Source organism: Manacus vitellinus, unplaced genomic scaffold, assembly GCF_001715985.3.
Source record: "Manacus vitellinus isolate BGI_N305 unplaced genomic scaffold, ASM171598v3 scaffold_22_pilon, whole genome shotgun sequence".
Taxonomy (NCBI): Eukaryota; Metazoa; Chordata; class Aves; order Passeriformes; family Pipridae; genus Manacus; species Manacus vitellinus.
This window is the reverse complement of record NW_021939632.1, coordinates 2879882-2896062: the sequence shown is the minus strand read 5'-3', so window position 1 is coordinate 2896062 and position 16181 is coordinate 2879882. Positions and strand designations below refer to the sequence as shown.

At 44.4% G+C, this 16181-nt stretch overlaps 1 protein-coding gene across 1 annotated transcript in view; it reads right to left on the bottom strand.

The window, feature by feature from the left end:
• Positions 1-5337: 5337 nt before the first annotated feature.
• The window catches only part of HEG1 (heart development protein with EGF like domains 1), a 30191-nt gene continuing 19347 nt past the window's right edge, over positions 5338-16181 (bottom strand). Inside the window, exons 17-22 of the mRNA XM_018072717.2 lie at positions 16003-16137; positions 10591-10633; positions 10451-10488; positions 9859-9946; positions 8211-8385; positions 5338-6639 (exon numbers count right to left, since the gene is read on the bottom strand). Coding sequence (XP_017928206.2) covers positions 6490-6639; positions 8211-8385; positions 9859-9946; positions 10451-10488; positions 10591-10633; positions 16003-16137 — 629 coding nt within the window. The 3' untranslated portion in view covers positions 5338-6489. The remainder of the gene's footprint in view (positions 6640-8210; positions 8386-9858; positions 9947-10450; positions 10489-10590; positions 10634-16002; positions 16138-16181) is intronic.

The following is a 16181-nucleotide window of genomic DNA, read 5'->3' as shown; positions in this document are numbered from 1 at the left end:
AATTCTAGGGCACTGTACAAGAGAAGTGATAAGTGTTTACTGTATTGCACAGGACTTTTCCATATAGGATTTTGCAGACCTGGGGGCTGCCTGCTGCAGTCATTAAGCCAAGCAAGCCTCCCATTCCTTCTAGCATTTTACCAGAATAAAGACTTAGCATTTACATACCACTTTTGAGAAACATCAGCCCCTGTCTCTAGGTGTTCCCTCAACAAGGATATTATGCACATGCAATACAGACTAGACACAGAAGAGGTGTCATCCCACACCTCGCAGTACTGATGTCACATTTCTGTAAATTAGGTGTATTCCTTTTTTTTATTTATTTCTTACCCCGTCATGAGCATCTCCCCTGCTTTTGAATTTCAGCAATTCAAGGGAACAAACAATTAGATACACATTGAAAAGGTCCCAAACTCTTATGAGCACATAGCACATACCCCTTCTGAAACTAGGAGATCTTGCTTCATTTCTAGAGAGACAAGTAAGAGTGAACTGAAGAGTAGTTGTTACGTGTGACTGCAGGAAACATCTCTACATCCCTAGAAGATCTTACATGATAGGGAACAGGTTGGCTGACCAGTAAAACAAATACATAGAATTCACACTCACTCTCTTCTTGGGAGGGTGTTTCAGATCTTTAACCTGTTTTGTTCAATCTCACATAATACAGGTCTTGCTACAGCAGTAAGTATACTTTAAAAAAATTAGATACAACATGGAAAGGCAGCAACAGTATTACAAAAATAGGCACCCAGGTGACTCTGATGGTGGAATAATTCAGGCCTAAAAAAAAACTTCAATACAGTCCATGGGAGAGTTACCCCAGTCATTATCATGGATGCTGGATTATATCCTTTGTGTGTTAAGAAGAAAAAACATTAGGCATAGGAAGAGCATTTAACTAAAATGCATCTGTTCTTGTTAATTTAAGGCTGAAAACTGAAGATTAAAGATTACTATGGGGGGAATGAAAAGTTCAGCTGTACGTGGAATGGATAGGGCCATTGACCAGCATCAGAGACAAGTCTCAGCACTTGGTGTATCTGCAGCAACGTCCAAACTCACTCTAGGGCTCACTCAGGTCCCAGCAAATAACCTTTACAAGTATTGGCACAAATAATTTCACAATGACAAACACCTCTCTCTAACGGTAATTTATTGCTATTTTAAAAATCCTTCTACTATCACTCAGTTTGGAGGCAGATACTGATTCACGAGAGGTGACTCAGTTTGTGACTATGACAGTAGGACTTACAAGAAGTGCTGTAATAGCAGTGAGATGCATTGCTGCTGTGAAACGTAATGCTTTAAATGTGGAGGTAAAAGGGCATCAACGTGTCCTGTTTTTATCACAGATAGCCCAATTCAGTGCTGCGAAGTTTCAACAGCATGAAAAGAAACCCTGATTTTCCCAGTGCAGCTTGGAGGGCTGGCCAGGGAAAAGCAGCAGTGCATGGCAAGGACACAGGAAGGGTGTGTGTTAGAACTGCCTTTTGAATGATCCCTCAAATACGCGTTTTGCTGATCTGTTCACTGCAACTGCCTCTCCTATGCTGACTGCCAGGGGTATTTCTATGGGTGAGGGGTTTTTGTCAGTACAACTGGCAGAGCACCATAGCAGCAAATACATGCCTGTCACAACTTTTCCTGTCAAGCAACAGAATTAGCATTTTTCCAAAAGTAATTAAAAATACACCCCCACAACTGCCCATGTGCCCTTACTGACTGCTCCCCTAGCTTTCCACAGTAGACAGGAGCAATAGCAGATTTATGTGCAGTGCTGGTGTAGTTTTTCTTCCTTCCCCCTCATCTGGCTGAACCACTTGCATCCTCCTTACAAAAAACATGCCACTTCGCTCTTATCCTCTTGGATAGTGGAGAGCGATTCCCCTTGGCAAAACCACCCAGTGTGCTCAAAATTTGTAATTTGGGGTAGCCAGTAATCTAAATAGTCTGAGAAATGAGCTGCGTTTATTTAGACATCCCATGGGGAGTTAGGTAGTGAATAGAGAAGGACCCACATTTGAAAGTGGTTTGATGACACATAGACACCCTTCTTATACCCAACAGGAGCAACAAGTCCTACTCCACTGCCAGAGGCTGCTTAGTCTGTGGCATACAGGCAGAGAGGATCCCAATGGCGGCTTTACACAGGGGCAAGTTGCACTGAAACAGGACACATCCCTGCTGTGGCCGGGCAAGTCCATGCTGGGGTGTGGCAGTAAACAACTGCAGTAAAATAACCACCATAGACTGTGACAAAACACAGGGCCCTGCACTCACTCCTTCTGTCCCAGCAGAGCTGGGAGTGGGTGGCACTTGGCTGAAGACAGAAGCACCACAGTACAGGTTGCAGCTGGGCTGGTAGAGACCCAGAGGCTGAATCACCCCAGGCTGCATCCGTCACCTTCACAAAAACTTCCTGGATCACTTTGTGGGAAAGCACCTGCACTCATCTGGGTGCTGGCTCCTCCTGCCTAAACCCTCTCTTGCCTACTGAGCAGGACCTCATAGGACACCCAGAGAAGGTGTGGCAGATCAGGAGAGCCCCTTTCCCTCCTCCTGTGGACTACGCATTGGCTCTGTGATTCCTTTCTTAACAAAGCTAAACAGAAGGTCAGGCTGAATGGATAACTCCTCATAAGAAATGCCCCAGTGTTTACCTTCTTTGGCAGAGAGAAAATTTCAGTGCAATAACATTCTCTACTTTGGGACCAAGTTTTGTAGTCCTCACTCAGAAAATCCTGCTGCATTTATTGAGATCCCTTCTCCTCAGATGGGGCTTTAAGAAGAATTTGAAGATCATTAAGAAATTAAAATTAATTACTTACAAACTTTTGTGTGCTCTCAATTAGATATAGTCCTATCTCAATTTCACTAAAATCCCTTGCAATTTACAATGTGCTGTGAGACACAGACCAGGAGTTTTGTTCACAGAGTTCATGTTACTCTTTGCATAGAAGGACTGACCTGCAACTGTAAATTGGTATTTCCTACTTTGAACTTGACACACACGAGTGCATCACCCAGTCTTTGAACTAACCAAGCAATTAAATATCCTTTCCTCTTAGCATAAGCCTAACTGCTTCCCAATCTGAGGAATTGCTGACATGTGGTCAAATCATAGGATTCCCATCATTGCTGGGACACACTTCCTTTTTGACAAGCTGCTTTAGTAAATAGGGGCAAAGTCCAGTGCTCGTCTATATGCTTTGGATTTAGATTTAGCATGATTCCCAGCTTCCCCTTTTCTTTTGTAACAGAGACAAAACCGTCCTCCATACCATGGGAAAGGCAGTCCTTTCTGTCCTGGGCACTCTCAAAAACAGAGGCAACTCACCCACACAGAAATGACCCTGCCAATCTCCTCTTTGAAGGATCCCACAGCACAGCAGAGTCAAGTCCTTAGTTCTCATCAGCCAATGAATCCTGTGCAATTAAGAGATCAGCTGCTAAAGAAAGGGGGAAGAACATCATTCATGGACTGGAAACACTGATAAATGTGGCAGGGAACAGCTAGTTCCTGTGCTTTACCTGTTACATCATTTTGGATACTGTAATTAAAGATTTCCTCAAATACAGCTCCCTAGGCAGCAATACTTCCCATAAGCATCCATTCCTTTCCTTCCTACATCTCGGATAAGCTGTGTACTACCAGCTGCAAGGCTGATTATGGATCAGACAGGCTTGAAGTTGCATGCATTGTCACCATAAGTTCATGTAAGTGCAAAGGATACTGCCCTAGGCAGTTCTGCTTTTCTGAAAGCCCACACTGCTGTTTCTACATAGTAGATAAAAGGCATTAAAAGACTTCATTTGTGTGCTATGGCTGGTGCACCAAACTGTGTCTTCTCAAGCACACTTGTGGTGCCTTTCCTGTCTTGTAGTTTTGAGAAAACAAAAGCAACTTGAGCAGGGACCAGAAACCTCTCAGCCAACACAGCTAATAACTGCCTGGTGCTATCTTCCCTTCCTCTGGGTACCTGGTACTCACTTTTGATAGGGAACACAACAGACTTTGAAGTGCTGGGAAAGGATCTGGGAACTCACACCATCTGTAGGATGCACGTACCTGCTCCCTGACAGAGGGCTCCTCATCACCCCAGGTTTGCCTCCAGTGAGTGACCACACAACACATGAGCATCTGAACTGCTGCTCTTACTTGGGGTTAGGCACTTTGGGGGACACATCCTGTGATCCTTAGTGCTTCAGTGAGCTGAGCTACCTCACAAACTTAATTGTAGGCACTGTCTTTTAAAGCATGGTAGGGGAGAAGGGAATATCAGCTTATGTACACACTACAGAGATGGTGGGTTAATGGCTAAGGAATTGTGCAATTTGTTATCCTCATACAAGCAGCCACCTTGAATTAAAAGGTGGTTTCAAGAGAAGGATCCGCATCTGGACCCTGTATCTGGACAGGAATATGGATCACTCAGATTAACAGTGCAGTAAAGATAAGCGGTAAATACACTTCATTATATTTCCTGCATGTGGGTCGGGGCAATCCCAAGCACAGATACAGAGAATGGACTGAAAGCAGCCCTGAGGAGAAGGGCTTGGGGTGCTGGTTGATGAGAAACTCAGTGTGACCCAGCAATGTGTGCTCACAGCCCAGAAGTTGTGTCCTGGGCTGGAACAAAAGCAGTGTGGGCAGCAGGTCAAGGGAGGTGATTCTCTCCCTCTGCTCTTGTGAGACCCCACCTGGAGTGCTCCTTTCAGCTCTGAGGGGCTGAAACATAAGAAGGAGTGAGTCCAAAGGAGGTCATGAAGATGCTCAGAGGGCTGAAGCCCCTCTCCTATGAAGACAGTCTGAGAGAGTTGGGGCTGTTCAGTCTGGATAAGAGAAAGCTCTGGAGAGAGAAAGAAAGAGAAAGCTTCCAGAGTAGCCTTCCAGTACCTAAAGGAGGCCTATAGGAAAGTCAGAGGGACTTTTCACAGGAATATGTAGTGATAGGACAAGGGGGAATGATTTTAAATTGAAGAAGGTAGATTTACATTAGACATAAGGAAGAAATTCTTCACTATGGGAGTGGTGAGACACTGGAACAGGTTGCCCAGAGAGGTTACCCCATCCCTGCAAGTGTTCGAGGCCAGCCTAGATGGGGCTTTGAGCAACCTGGTCCCTTCCAACCCAAACTATTCTAGGGTTCTATAATTAGTAAGATCTCTTTAAGTACACAGTTCAGGTCAGAATACACTCCATGAGCTTTCAGTCTGATGTCTGTTCAGGGTTTTGCTAATATGACTTAACATACCTGGGTGAGTAAACCTGCCTGGTCTGAGTCACTCGAAACTAGGATGTAAGAAAGAAAAACACTTCAACATAAGTGATGCTAGGAGTGCAAGCATCATGTTTTTTCTCTGTTAAATGCAACTGTCTGCAGTGAGCCTTATTTTCCAATGTCCTGAAAGCCTCCACAGCTCCTACAGAAGGCAAGGTGGACTGTGGAGATTATAAAATGCAATGTTTCATCCTCAGTGCCCAGAATTCAGGTTCATCTGCCAGCCAAGGCTGCAGCATTACTGCTCTTTCACAGATTCCTCTTAAAGAGCATGCTGAATGCACAGTTCATCTTTTTCTTCCCTGTGAGCAATTATTCAATATTATATTGCTGTTTCTACAGGCATTTAAATCCCTGCAGGGATACAGAACCCCAAAGGATCCTATATGGAAGTGCCATGACGATGTGCAGTGGCATCACTTCTGAACAACACTGGTTGACAAAACAACAATATACTTGGACTCTTCCCTATATATAGAAGATTTTCAAAGCAGCACATAGGAACAAATGTCTTTTTTCAGTCAAAATTGCAGTGGTATGACTAACCTTCCCACACTCCTTGGAGACAATCAACCCATGAATTCAGCCAATATTGCCAGACACTGGGCTTCAGCAAGGACCCAGCCACCTGGAGAACTTCTACCAGTAAAAAGGTGAGGGCCAAAAGTTGAACCAGTTTCTCTGTTGTGCACAAAGCAGATAGCAATGCAGCAACGTAAAAGGGAGTGGACAAACTTGCCCTACCAAACACAGTTGCACAGTGAATCTTTGCATGAAGGCTGGCTAAGAAGACAAGCACAGTCAACAGTGAACGAGATCTGTAAACAAAACACTCCCTAGTGGTATTCAATGCAGAGTGCTGGGCACAGTTCATCTGCCCGTACTGATCCATGCTTGCCGTGTAGCTTAAAGAGTGAAGATGCAGCATAGGACGAATTTGGAGTACATGTGTTAGCTTCCATCTGGGTCTTTTAGGGATATGCACCTTGAGCCATTCCCTCCTCTTCCTCCTCCTTCCCTCTGCTGCTCAGCAAGTGTAACAATACCTCAGGGCAGCAATGCTCCGCACGAAGTTCAAAGTCCTTCCTGTTAAATGGGAAGAGTAAGATTGATGTGGCCTGAATTACCCAGGAAACAGATTGTACCTGGGGACCAAGGGCCACAAAACTGTGTCCATCTGCCACTCCCTCTCCACTCTCTGCTAAAAATAGTCTCTTCTTCTGGTTTCATCACTAATGAAGGATGGATTGTACTGTCCAGGGTAGATGCATGAATGTCGAGATCCAGGCAAACCAGTGTAGGGAGGATAAAGTCCGTTTCTTTCCAGTTCAGGATTTCTCAGTCCAGGTGGCTGTATTAGCAAAAAAAAAAAAATTAAATAAAAAGGGTCTTATTCTCACACTCAAATCCTCCTTCAGGCACAGCTTTACCACCTTTCCCAGCAGTTATTTCAGTAGCTAGAAGGAACGACATGAGTGTTTATGATTTCTATTACCTATAGTCATTTTTACTGTGGGAGTTACGTATTGCCTGAAGGGATTATTCTGACGAAATCTTGATATCGACATCTGGCCAATGAACAGACTTGAAGTTTACCTGACTCCACCAAGTGCAGTTTAAGTACATAGTTAATTTTTAATCCAAAAGAATTCTACCATGAGCTCAGGAATCGAAACCACTCTCACAAAAAGAATATTGTCCCAGAGCCATCCTTAAAGGAAACAATTCTAGAAAATCAAAGCTAGTCTCCTGCTCTGAGTATTACCGAGGAGCACCTCTCTCCCCATTAACGATAGATATCTCCTCTCCCAACACAGGTCCTCAAATTATATATCAAATACAAAGTGATCTGACTTTCCTTTCTCTTCCTTTCTCTTAATTAAGGTAATCCCCTGGGGACACTTGGCTGAGGAACGCTGATGTCTAAGACCAAGACTGTACAGTCCTTTCACCCAGTGAATAACAACAAGCCACTTGGTTTGATCTGTTACAGAGCAGATCCATGCAAAGCCCTCATCACCCACTGCTTGCTAAAAAGTTCCCCTTTCAGCATAATAAGGGTCTAAAAAATAGTTTAGGAAATGCATTTTCATTTCCAAATATTTCATTCTTAGTGGAAGCATGAAGGAGGATTATTTTCTTTCATGCTGCACAACCCAGTAAACTTGCTTACTGCAAAACTTAAAATACAAGCCAGAAAAAAAAGTAACGTTTCTGTTCTCTGCTCTGGAAAGCAGGGAGTCCAGAATGTGTGATGTGGGTGAAATCCTGTGACCTTCACTCTCAGGAGTAACCCACACACACTTTAAGTACATGTAGCTGTAGATAAGTGACAGATGACACACCAGCATCACAGCTCTGGATACAAACATTAGCAGATGGTACCAACCATAACAGCAAGTCCTATGTTTGTTCCTTTCTGTGCCCTACACAGCCTATTACTCCTTGTTCCCTCAGATTTGAAGGGATGCTCTTTTTGTACCCTGGAGAGGGAAGGAGTAGAAGAAAAGAGGGCTCCTCAGTGACCAGCATCTTCCCATTTTGGGGTGAAGTTCCCCAGTCAGGGGTCTCAACCTTCCACATCATCAGTGAGGGTGGACGGGAGAAAACTACCTACAGTGAATCCCAGCAGTCTATCCAAAACCCTTAACTGTCCTTCTCTCTCTAGGACTGGGCTTTTTGGGCATTCTAACAACATGTTCCTAGACATTTCTCTACCATTCTTCCTAATGACATCTCTTTGTGATATTCAGCACAGATAATAGTTAGAGCCCATAGGACTCCTGATGCCTTGCTGTCTATGGAAGACATTTGCTTTGCCCTTTTATCTTGCAGGAAAGGGATCTGTACTTTCAAAAATAAAGGAATATCTCTTTCCTGTATCAGGCAGAAAGAGTTAATAGTTAAGCTATGGATAGATACCGAATAATACACATCTGTCATCTGCAACAGGTTCTTGGTGCTTCCATTCTCCTGCATCTCGATGGTCTCTCTGCCCCACTCCTGTGCCCGGGGATTCTTCGGATATTCAGCATAAGGTGACATCTGGAAATCCCCACTCTTGAAAATCAGTTTACTTATGTCATTTTTATTCTTCCTGTTTATAAAAGAATGAGGGAAAGTGAAAACATAAAACTTATCCCGCTATCTTGTATGCACTTCTGACATGATCTCAGGAGAGATCACCACTTCGTGTTATGAACTTGACTGGGAACAAAAGTCACCTCAGAAGGACTATAGTCCAATCTTCTGCTCTGAAGCCAAGTCAGATATGAAATCAGACCATGATACTCAGAGCACTGTCTAGTAGGATTTGAAATCTCCAAAGACAGAGATGGGAATCTCTCTGAGCGACCTGTTCCACTGCCTTACTGTCCTCTTGGTGAAAGAATTTTCCCCTACATTCAGTTTGAACCTCTCCTGTTCCAGCTTATACCCCTTGTCTCTTAAAAAAGCGTGTGGTCATCTGAGTCAATGAAAAGAATCCTCAATTTTCTTGAGGAAGAAAAATGTATGGGAGGCCCCACGCTATTTAAGTCTCCAAGTGATTAACTATAGCACTTCTAGGCACTATGTTAATTCCTAAGAAAGAAGACTTGCAAGGACCCTGTCTGAATGACACCAAATGCCCCTACATGAGTACCATGTTGTGTGAGTGGACTTCCAGTTCAAAGCAGAGTACCCTCCAGGAAGCCACATAAGCTGCCAAAGGTGAGGACTCATTAGAAGGTCAGTCCACCCCTGCAGAGATCTGCACTGTGGGGTCTGGAGTTGTACTGGCCATCTCACCTCCTGGATGGGGCTTGCTGGTCCCCCTGGCTCAAAACACAGGGTAACAGGGGCACACCACTGTGCCAACCAAACCACTGCCACATCTATATTACCAATAAATCCAGCTGCCAACTTTATCAGAGAGCTCTGAAATCCTAGATTTGGGAACTGGAATGGTGGGGAGAGGGTGCTACTGCAAGGCATCCCTTTTCAGAATACATAAATCATGAAGCAGAGCTTCCTCAGCAAACATATCTTGCCTCCAAATTGAAGCTGCCTGTTGGTACTGGAACTATGTATGTGTGCATGTGTGTGTCTGAGAGGGAGAGACACACAGAATAAGAACACATGCAGGATTTGTCCATGAAGGAAAATGAAAATAGCCATAAATACACACAAACAGCACTTGAAAAATGGCAAGTATAACCTCCCCTGTTGCCTAAACCTCCCTTTCCTCTTAGGTTGCATTTTTGGAGTCTGCTTCCTGGCTTCAGAGCCTTAAAGCTCTGAGTGGGAAGGACTCCTTTGCCTCTCCATCCTTGCAGGACATGATTTCCAGGTGTATCATTAAGGGACAAGCAGTTCAGTTGTTTAGCCTGGGTGCTGGAAAAAAAAGAAGATACGCCCCAAATGAAAGCACAATGTGGTACCTCAGTGTCTCTGATTAACCCACTTGCTTAGCTATCCCTATGCTTTCACTTATGTTTTGGTCCTTCAGAGTTGACACATGGAGCAGTAAGTGTGGTGTAATCCACTGAGAGGACACCATGGGTGAGCCAGGCCTGGTGGTGGTACCTACCGGCAGCAGGTGACGATCAGGGCTATGCCCATGATAAGCAGAAGTCCCCCTCCTGCAGCCGCAATCACCACAGTGATGAGCTGATACGCTGCAGACAGGAAAGACAGAGACTCGCTTAGAAACAGTGGTGTGGGTTTGAAACACTAAAGTCAACATATCCACAGTCCTCATGCAAAGGGATTAACTGTCTATTTCCCATCTTCCCTCCCTCTGAAATTTCAAGTGAAACAGATGGTGTTGGGGATCTCCTGACGAAGGAAGTATGGATTCCCTTCACTGATAGATCAGAATAATTCAAATTATATTTCATAGATTCACTTTGGAATATCTTGCTTCAAGACTGCCCACTATATGTGCCCACTATACTCATGACAGAGTATCCAGGGAAAGGAGATCTTTCCTTAAGACATAGCATTAAGACAGCTTTGTTAAATAAGGTCGACAAAATTAGTTTCAACAGAAAATGAAGAACCAAAAAACACTGACAAAAGCAGTGTGTACCTACTGCACTTTAGACATAGTCATTTGCAATTATTTATTTCAAATCTCCCATTTCTGACACCATGGAAAATAAAGAAAATTTGTTACTCACGGTTTCCACAGTTGAATCCACCTAAGCCAAATGGGCAGCTGAGAACAGAAAACAATAGGGAGTTTCAGCGGCTTAGTTGTGCTGACAGGTCACCAAAGCAAGGATGGTGGGGTAGGAGGAGGGCAGAATAGTCACCATACCTCACACAGGTTTCATTTTCCAGCTTATATCCATCTTCACAGGCTAAAAACAGAGAGAAGGGCCATGAGCACCACGTAGTGGTGCAGGGAGGCATTTCCCATCACTGCTTCCCACGGCAGCCCCACCCCAACCACCCTTGGGGCCCGGCAGCAGCACCGCTGCACAGCAGGAATGCGATGCACTTTGATGGGATGCAGTATGTCCTCTGCAAAATACCGTGCACTTAAATTCACCTCCCGCTGGTTTTGACAGGACCATTTCAGGGCTTCCAGGCAGAGCCAGCTTGGAGTCTGGCACAGGGTGGGCAGCTGGTAATGTAATTCCCAGCAGAACTTCTTCTTGCCCAAATAAAAACTCACTGCACACTTGTACTGCTTCCCACAAAATAGCAGTGTAAAAAAATCTGCAAGTGCCTCCAGCTTCTGTTTTGAAACCTCATTTGAACAGTATTACTTTAGCACTTTGGTGCACATTATTAATTACTTTTAAATGTTAGTATTGCTACAAAAAGTTGTGCAAACACAGTTATGGTAACCCAAAGTGGTATGCTAATGGTTTTTTCTTGTGTCACTTTCTTTTCTGATCTTTCAAATTTGCAGCAAAATCAAATTTTGAGATATCACATTTTATTGTACAATAGAAATTAAATTTCTTAGGTCTAAATAACCCAGAAAACTGCTACATGCAAAATGTTGATGGAAAACTGAAACCATTGTTTCAAAATAAAATAACTTCTGTGCTTATGGACAGCTATCCCATCAACTGAATTATCTGAGGAAATTATACTACCCTTCTGATGAACAGGAAAGGAGATGATACACTGGACACACAAATATAAGATTCAAACTACTGATGAGATCACTGCTTTTCTCAGCAATAATGCTGCCAGAGCTCTTGCAGATCTGCTGCCTGAGCAGAGGCAGTGAAGGTGGTCACTCAAAGACCTGAGCAGGAGTGACACAGACACAGTTGCTTTGGGCAGAGGGACAACCCAGGGCCAGCACATGCAGCAGCCCCTGGGGGTCTCCAAGACATCACCCAGAGGTCTGGGAAACCCCTGCATCACACTCCACAGGGAACTGTTAAGTGAAAACAAAAGTGTTCATGGATTTTTTTCACCCTCAAACACTATGTGCTTAAAACGGGTGAGGCAGCAGCTCTCAAGCCCTACTCCCTCTGCCTTGCTCTCTAACTGTGGGGATAACCCATAGCCAAAAGCTCTGGCACTCTCTAACACCAGCAAGCAGGGAGAAGAGGAAGCTTCCAGCAGAGGTCCCAGCTAAGCTGCAGCAAAGCCCTCTCCCCCTCCTGTGCTGCTCCTAGCACACCGGATGCCTTTTCCCACTGGAACAGCCAGTGATTGTATTGTCAAAAACCCAAAGGGCAGGAGGGGAGGAAAGGAGAGAAGACAGACAAATGTTGTCTATTAAAATGGGTTCGTAAAATCACCGTAAACCAAGACAGAACTAGCATTCTGGATGGATTCAGAAATTTATGGTTCTTCCAGCACCAATAACAAATTATATTGATGCCAGCAGTGAGCATGGGACTGTGACCTCCCCGTTGTAATACAGGTCACAGAACTTCCCTGAATTTAATTCCAGTTTCAAATCGAGAAGGTGAATTGGAGCTACATTTCAGAGAAACAGCCAAGACTGATTTTAATATTTTCAGTGACAGACAATCAACCACAACCTTGGGTTCAGATGCTCACAAAGTTAATTTCCCCAGCCATTAAAAACATTCACCTTCTTTCTGGTCTGAATTATCCCAGTGTCAAATTCCAGACTTTGGATGATTACTTACCAGATTGGTAAAGGTTATATGTTCCCATTTCTCCTCCTCACCACCAAATAACTCCTTTACCTTGAATACAGCCAAGGGCACTGAGATCTTTGAGTCTCCCTAATTATTGCAGCTTTTCTCCAAACAGTTCTCTTTGATCCTCTTGATTTCGGTTCCCAGAAATAGATGTCAAAAGCCCAGGGATAACAAAATTTCCCATCTTCTGCCTGCCCATAATGCCTAAATGCACCCTGGCATCATATTACCCTTGGAAGCCAGAGCTGGGAATCTCTTTTTTACCTGCCGGACCCCCTTCGCAGCTCTGCCCAAGTCTCTGCTTTCCAGGAGATGCAACACACAGTGTGCCTGGCACTCTGCTCTTGGATGTTTGGCCTTGCTTGTGGCCATATTAAAAAACTGTTTGCCTATATACCATTTACAAAGCATCCCATGTCACTCAGCCATTTTCCCTGCAGGATGTGTGGACACAGATGAGTGATGCACTCACATCATGAACATTGCATCTGCAGACATAGACTTGCAGCCACTGATACCAACAATGATGGGATGCTGAAGCCCATGATACCTGGTCTTGCACACTTTTCTTTGCCCCATATAGCCCCACTACTCCTTCATTACCTCCCTCATTACATTTATTTTGCCATAGCTGGGGATGAGTAGGGTGAAGTTCATTATACAGCCCCATGCTGCATCTCATCGTGACACTTTTTGTACTGGGTATGTTTTTCTCCCTCTAAGATGGTTTATTTGAAGTGAAGGAAGAGACCAGAGGTAACTGGGCAAGACTTAAGAGCCTCAGTCAAGAAACAGCAGGGCAAGGGCAGTAAATCCCAAAGGATCCTTGCTGGGCTCATTCATAACATTGAGGCATTAGCAAAAGATGACTGGATGGATTACTCCTTTCACTTGCTAACAAAAGCAGACTGAAAACACTATGGAGTGAATGCTCTACCAAAATGAACTACAAGATCAGGCAATAAAAAAATCTGCAGTGCAAGGGAGAGAACTCACTGGAGTTGCCTTCTTTAATGAGCACAGCAGCCCCATGTATCCCAGCCCCAGCTCATTGCTGGAGTTTTGGGAAGGCCTGCAGGAGTGGGCAGGCAGATGCTGGAGGCCACCCTAACCTCAGCCCTAGCCCAGTAACATGTGTGGGGCACATACACCTTGAGCAGTCTCAAAGCTGGAGCTGTGCCTTGAGCAGGAGCAGCCTTGGGACCTCACTGGCACACCCTTCTCGGGCCAGGAGGATATAGGGGCAGTAAAGAGGAAAAGCAAGATCCTGAATACTCATTTCTCTCTCTTACTTAAAAACTTGGTGCTTATGTCTTTTCCTTTCCTCACCCTGCCTTTTCCTGCCACTTTGCTTTCTCCTTTGGCATCTTTCCTGCTCCTTTGAACATGTCCCCAGGAGACCTTGCACTGTCACACTCACTTGGCAAGCTTTCAAACATAAGCAGGGAACAAAGGAAAGGCCTAAGTGTAAGGGGCCAACCAAAGCTATCGAGTTGTGCTCTTCAGGATTCCTTTGCCTTCCCAAAAGATTCTCAGAGGTCTCTTTGGAAACCTGCTTTGCTGCTCCTTGCTTCATTCCAGAAACACTCTGTACTAGTAAAAATAGCATGTCCTTGAAAAGTTGGCACATTGGGTTTGTTGCTCTGTTACTGAAATAGCCCTGAAGACACTAAAAGGTTGAAAACCAGCAATGACCCAGAGACAACTGAACTGCACATCAAGAGGTACCCTGGCCAACATGTTGAAACTGCTGTGACTCAAGGGACTCAACCCTTCCTTGGTCCAGGAGATGCTTTTTCAACCAGAGGACAGATGCTGCAAAGCAGGACAGAATAAAACCTGGGGGTTGGGGCAGCCAATTCCCCATGCCCCAGCAGCTCTCCCAGCCACACTTGCCTTCCCACGGGGGAGACCGGACAGGGCAGCACAATAGCCACTTCCCTCTTTGCAAATGCTATATTTGGAGCTACTGCACCGCATTTTCATGACCCACAATGAGGGTCGGATGCTCACGAGACCTCAGTTCCTGTTTAGGCACTGGAAGAGCAGAGATTTTCAAAGAGGCTAGCATATTGTATGCTATATTCATCAGCAAAATAGCCCTAAATATCAAATGAGGGCCATAGCTTGACTTCTGGAAAGGCCTTTAGAAACCCCAACCCCCTGGCTTACCCAGATGGGAACAACTGATACCGAAAATCTGGTATCTTGTCGGAGTGTGGCACCATGCAGTTGGAACTATCCTCATGCACTACAACCTAAATCCCACATCAAACCTGTCACTCAGACACTCTGAAGCCGGTCAGTACGATGTTTCCTACTGACAGCAGTGAGCTGAAGCTGGAACTGAGGTCTCACTGTGTGCAGGTGGGGTTTTTATATTTTCCACGGAAAACAAGGTCCATAAGTAGGGAGTAACCACATGTACAAGATGTTAAATCTCTTAGCCCTCTGCAACCATCGCATCCAAGTGCCTCACAGCCTTTCAGGTATTTATCTTCACAACACTGCTTGGTAAGAGATATGAACAAGACAAATAGAGTAACTTTCCCTGTGTCCCCATTGTCTATGATGGAGTAAGAATTGGGTAAAAATCTTCCAAGTTTCAGCTCAGCTCTCCAGCCACTACATATGCCCTTCTCTGACTCTCTAGGGTCAATGGAGATGGTCAGTATTTCCTAATAGAAATCCTTCCTCCAACGTACAAGATGAAGGGAAGGAAGGAAAACACAAAGAGAAAGATTTTGCATGGAGCCATAGAGTGGAGGAGAGGTAGGACTATGAGATGTCCATCCCAGAATCTGCAGCACATGAGTTATTTCTAGGCACATTTTTCTCACTCTCTGATCAGATTTGGAATTGACAAAACATCTCCTCCTATTTCAACAGCAACCCAGCAGACAGTGCCAGAAGCAATATATAACCACTATTGCAATTCTTATTGATATGTCATCAGAAAACTGCATTTCTTAAGAAGCCCTGCAACAAACACTGAAACTAGGGAATGGACACCCTGATCCTACAGATGTTATTTTGATCACTGGCATGCAAAGACCTTGTTTAAAATGTAGCAAAACCAGATTTGTTGATCTGAGGAGCAGCTAAAAAATAATGTAACATTTAAGCCTAAAATTTCTACTAGGAAGTCAGCTGAAAAATAAATTTGTAATCATTTTCGGATACAAATTTTTTAAATATTGATGATGTATTAATATAAGCTTGTGAGTTTAAAGCACTTCCCTTAAGTTCACTGAGAGTTCAGACAAAATCAAAACAGGCAGAGAAACACGTCATCTCTGCTCTGTGCCACTGAACTGGAGCCCAAAGCAGCCAGGCCCCTTTCTCCCTCTCCTCAATCGCTGTGACTCACAGCATGCACCAGAAAGAGATAATATTATTCCTAGAGAGAGACTGTGTCTTCAGTGTCTGCTGAAAAGCCCCCTAACTAAATAAAAGAAACTTGAGCTGCTAATATTTATTCATAATATTGAGCTTCTTGCATGCACAGGGCTACGCACACACACTCATTTCCACCAGAACAAAAAGTTTAAGCAAAATTCAGGGAAAATGCACCACACAGAGAGCAATACCTCTGCAGGAGTGGTCCATCTTGTTGTATTTGAAGTACCCACTTTTGCACCGGCAGAGTGCAACTCCGTCGAAGTCAGTGCATTCCGAAGTTTCCTTGTCACATTCAGGGTCTTTCTGTCCGCACAAGCTGCCAACTGTTGGGAAGAGGTGGCCGACATCAGCATGGCCCTTTATGAAC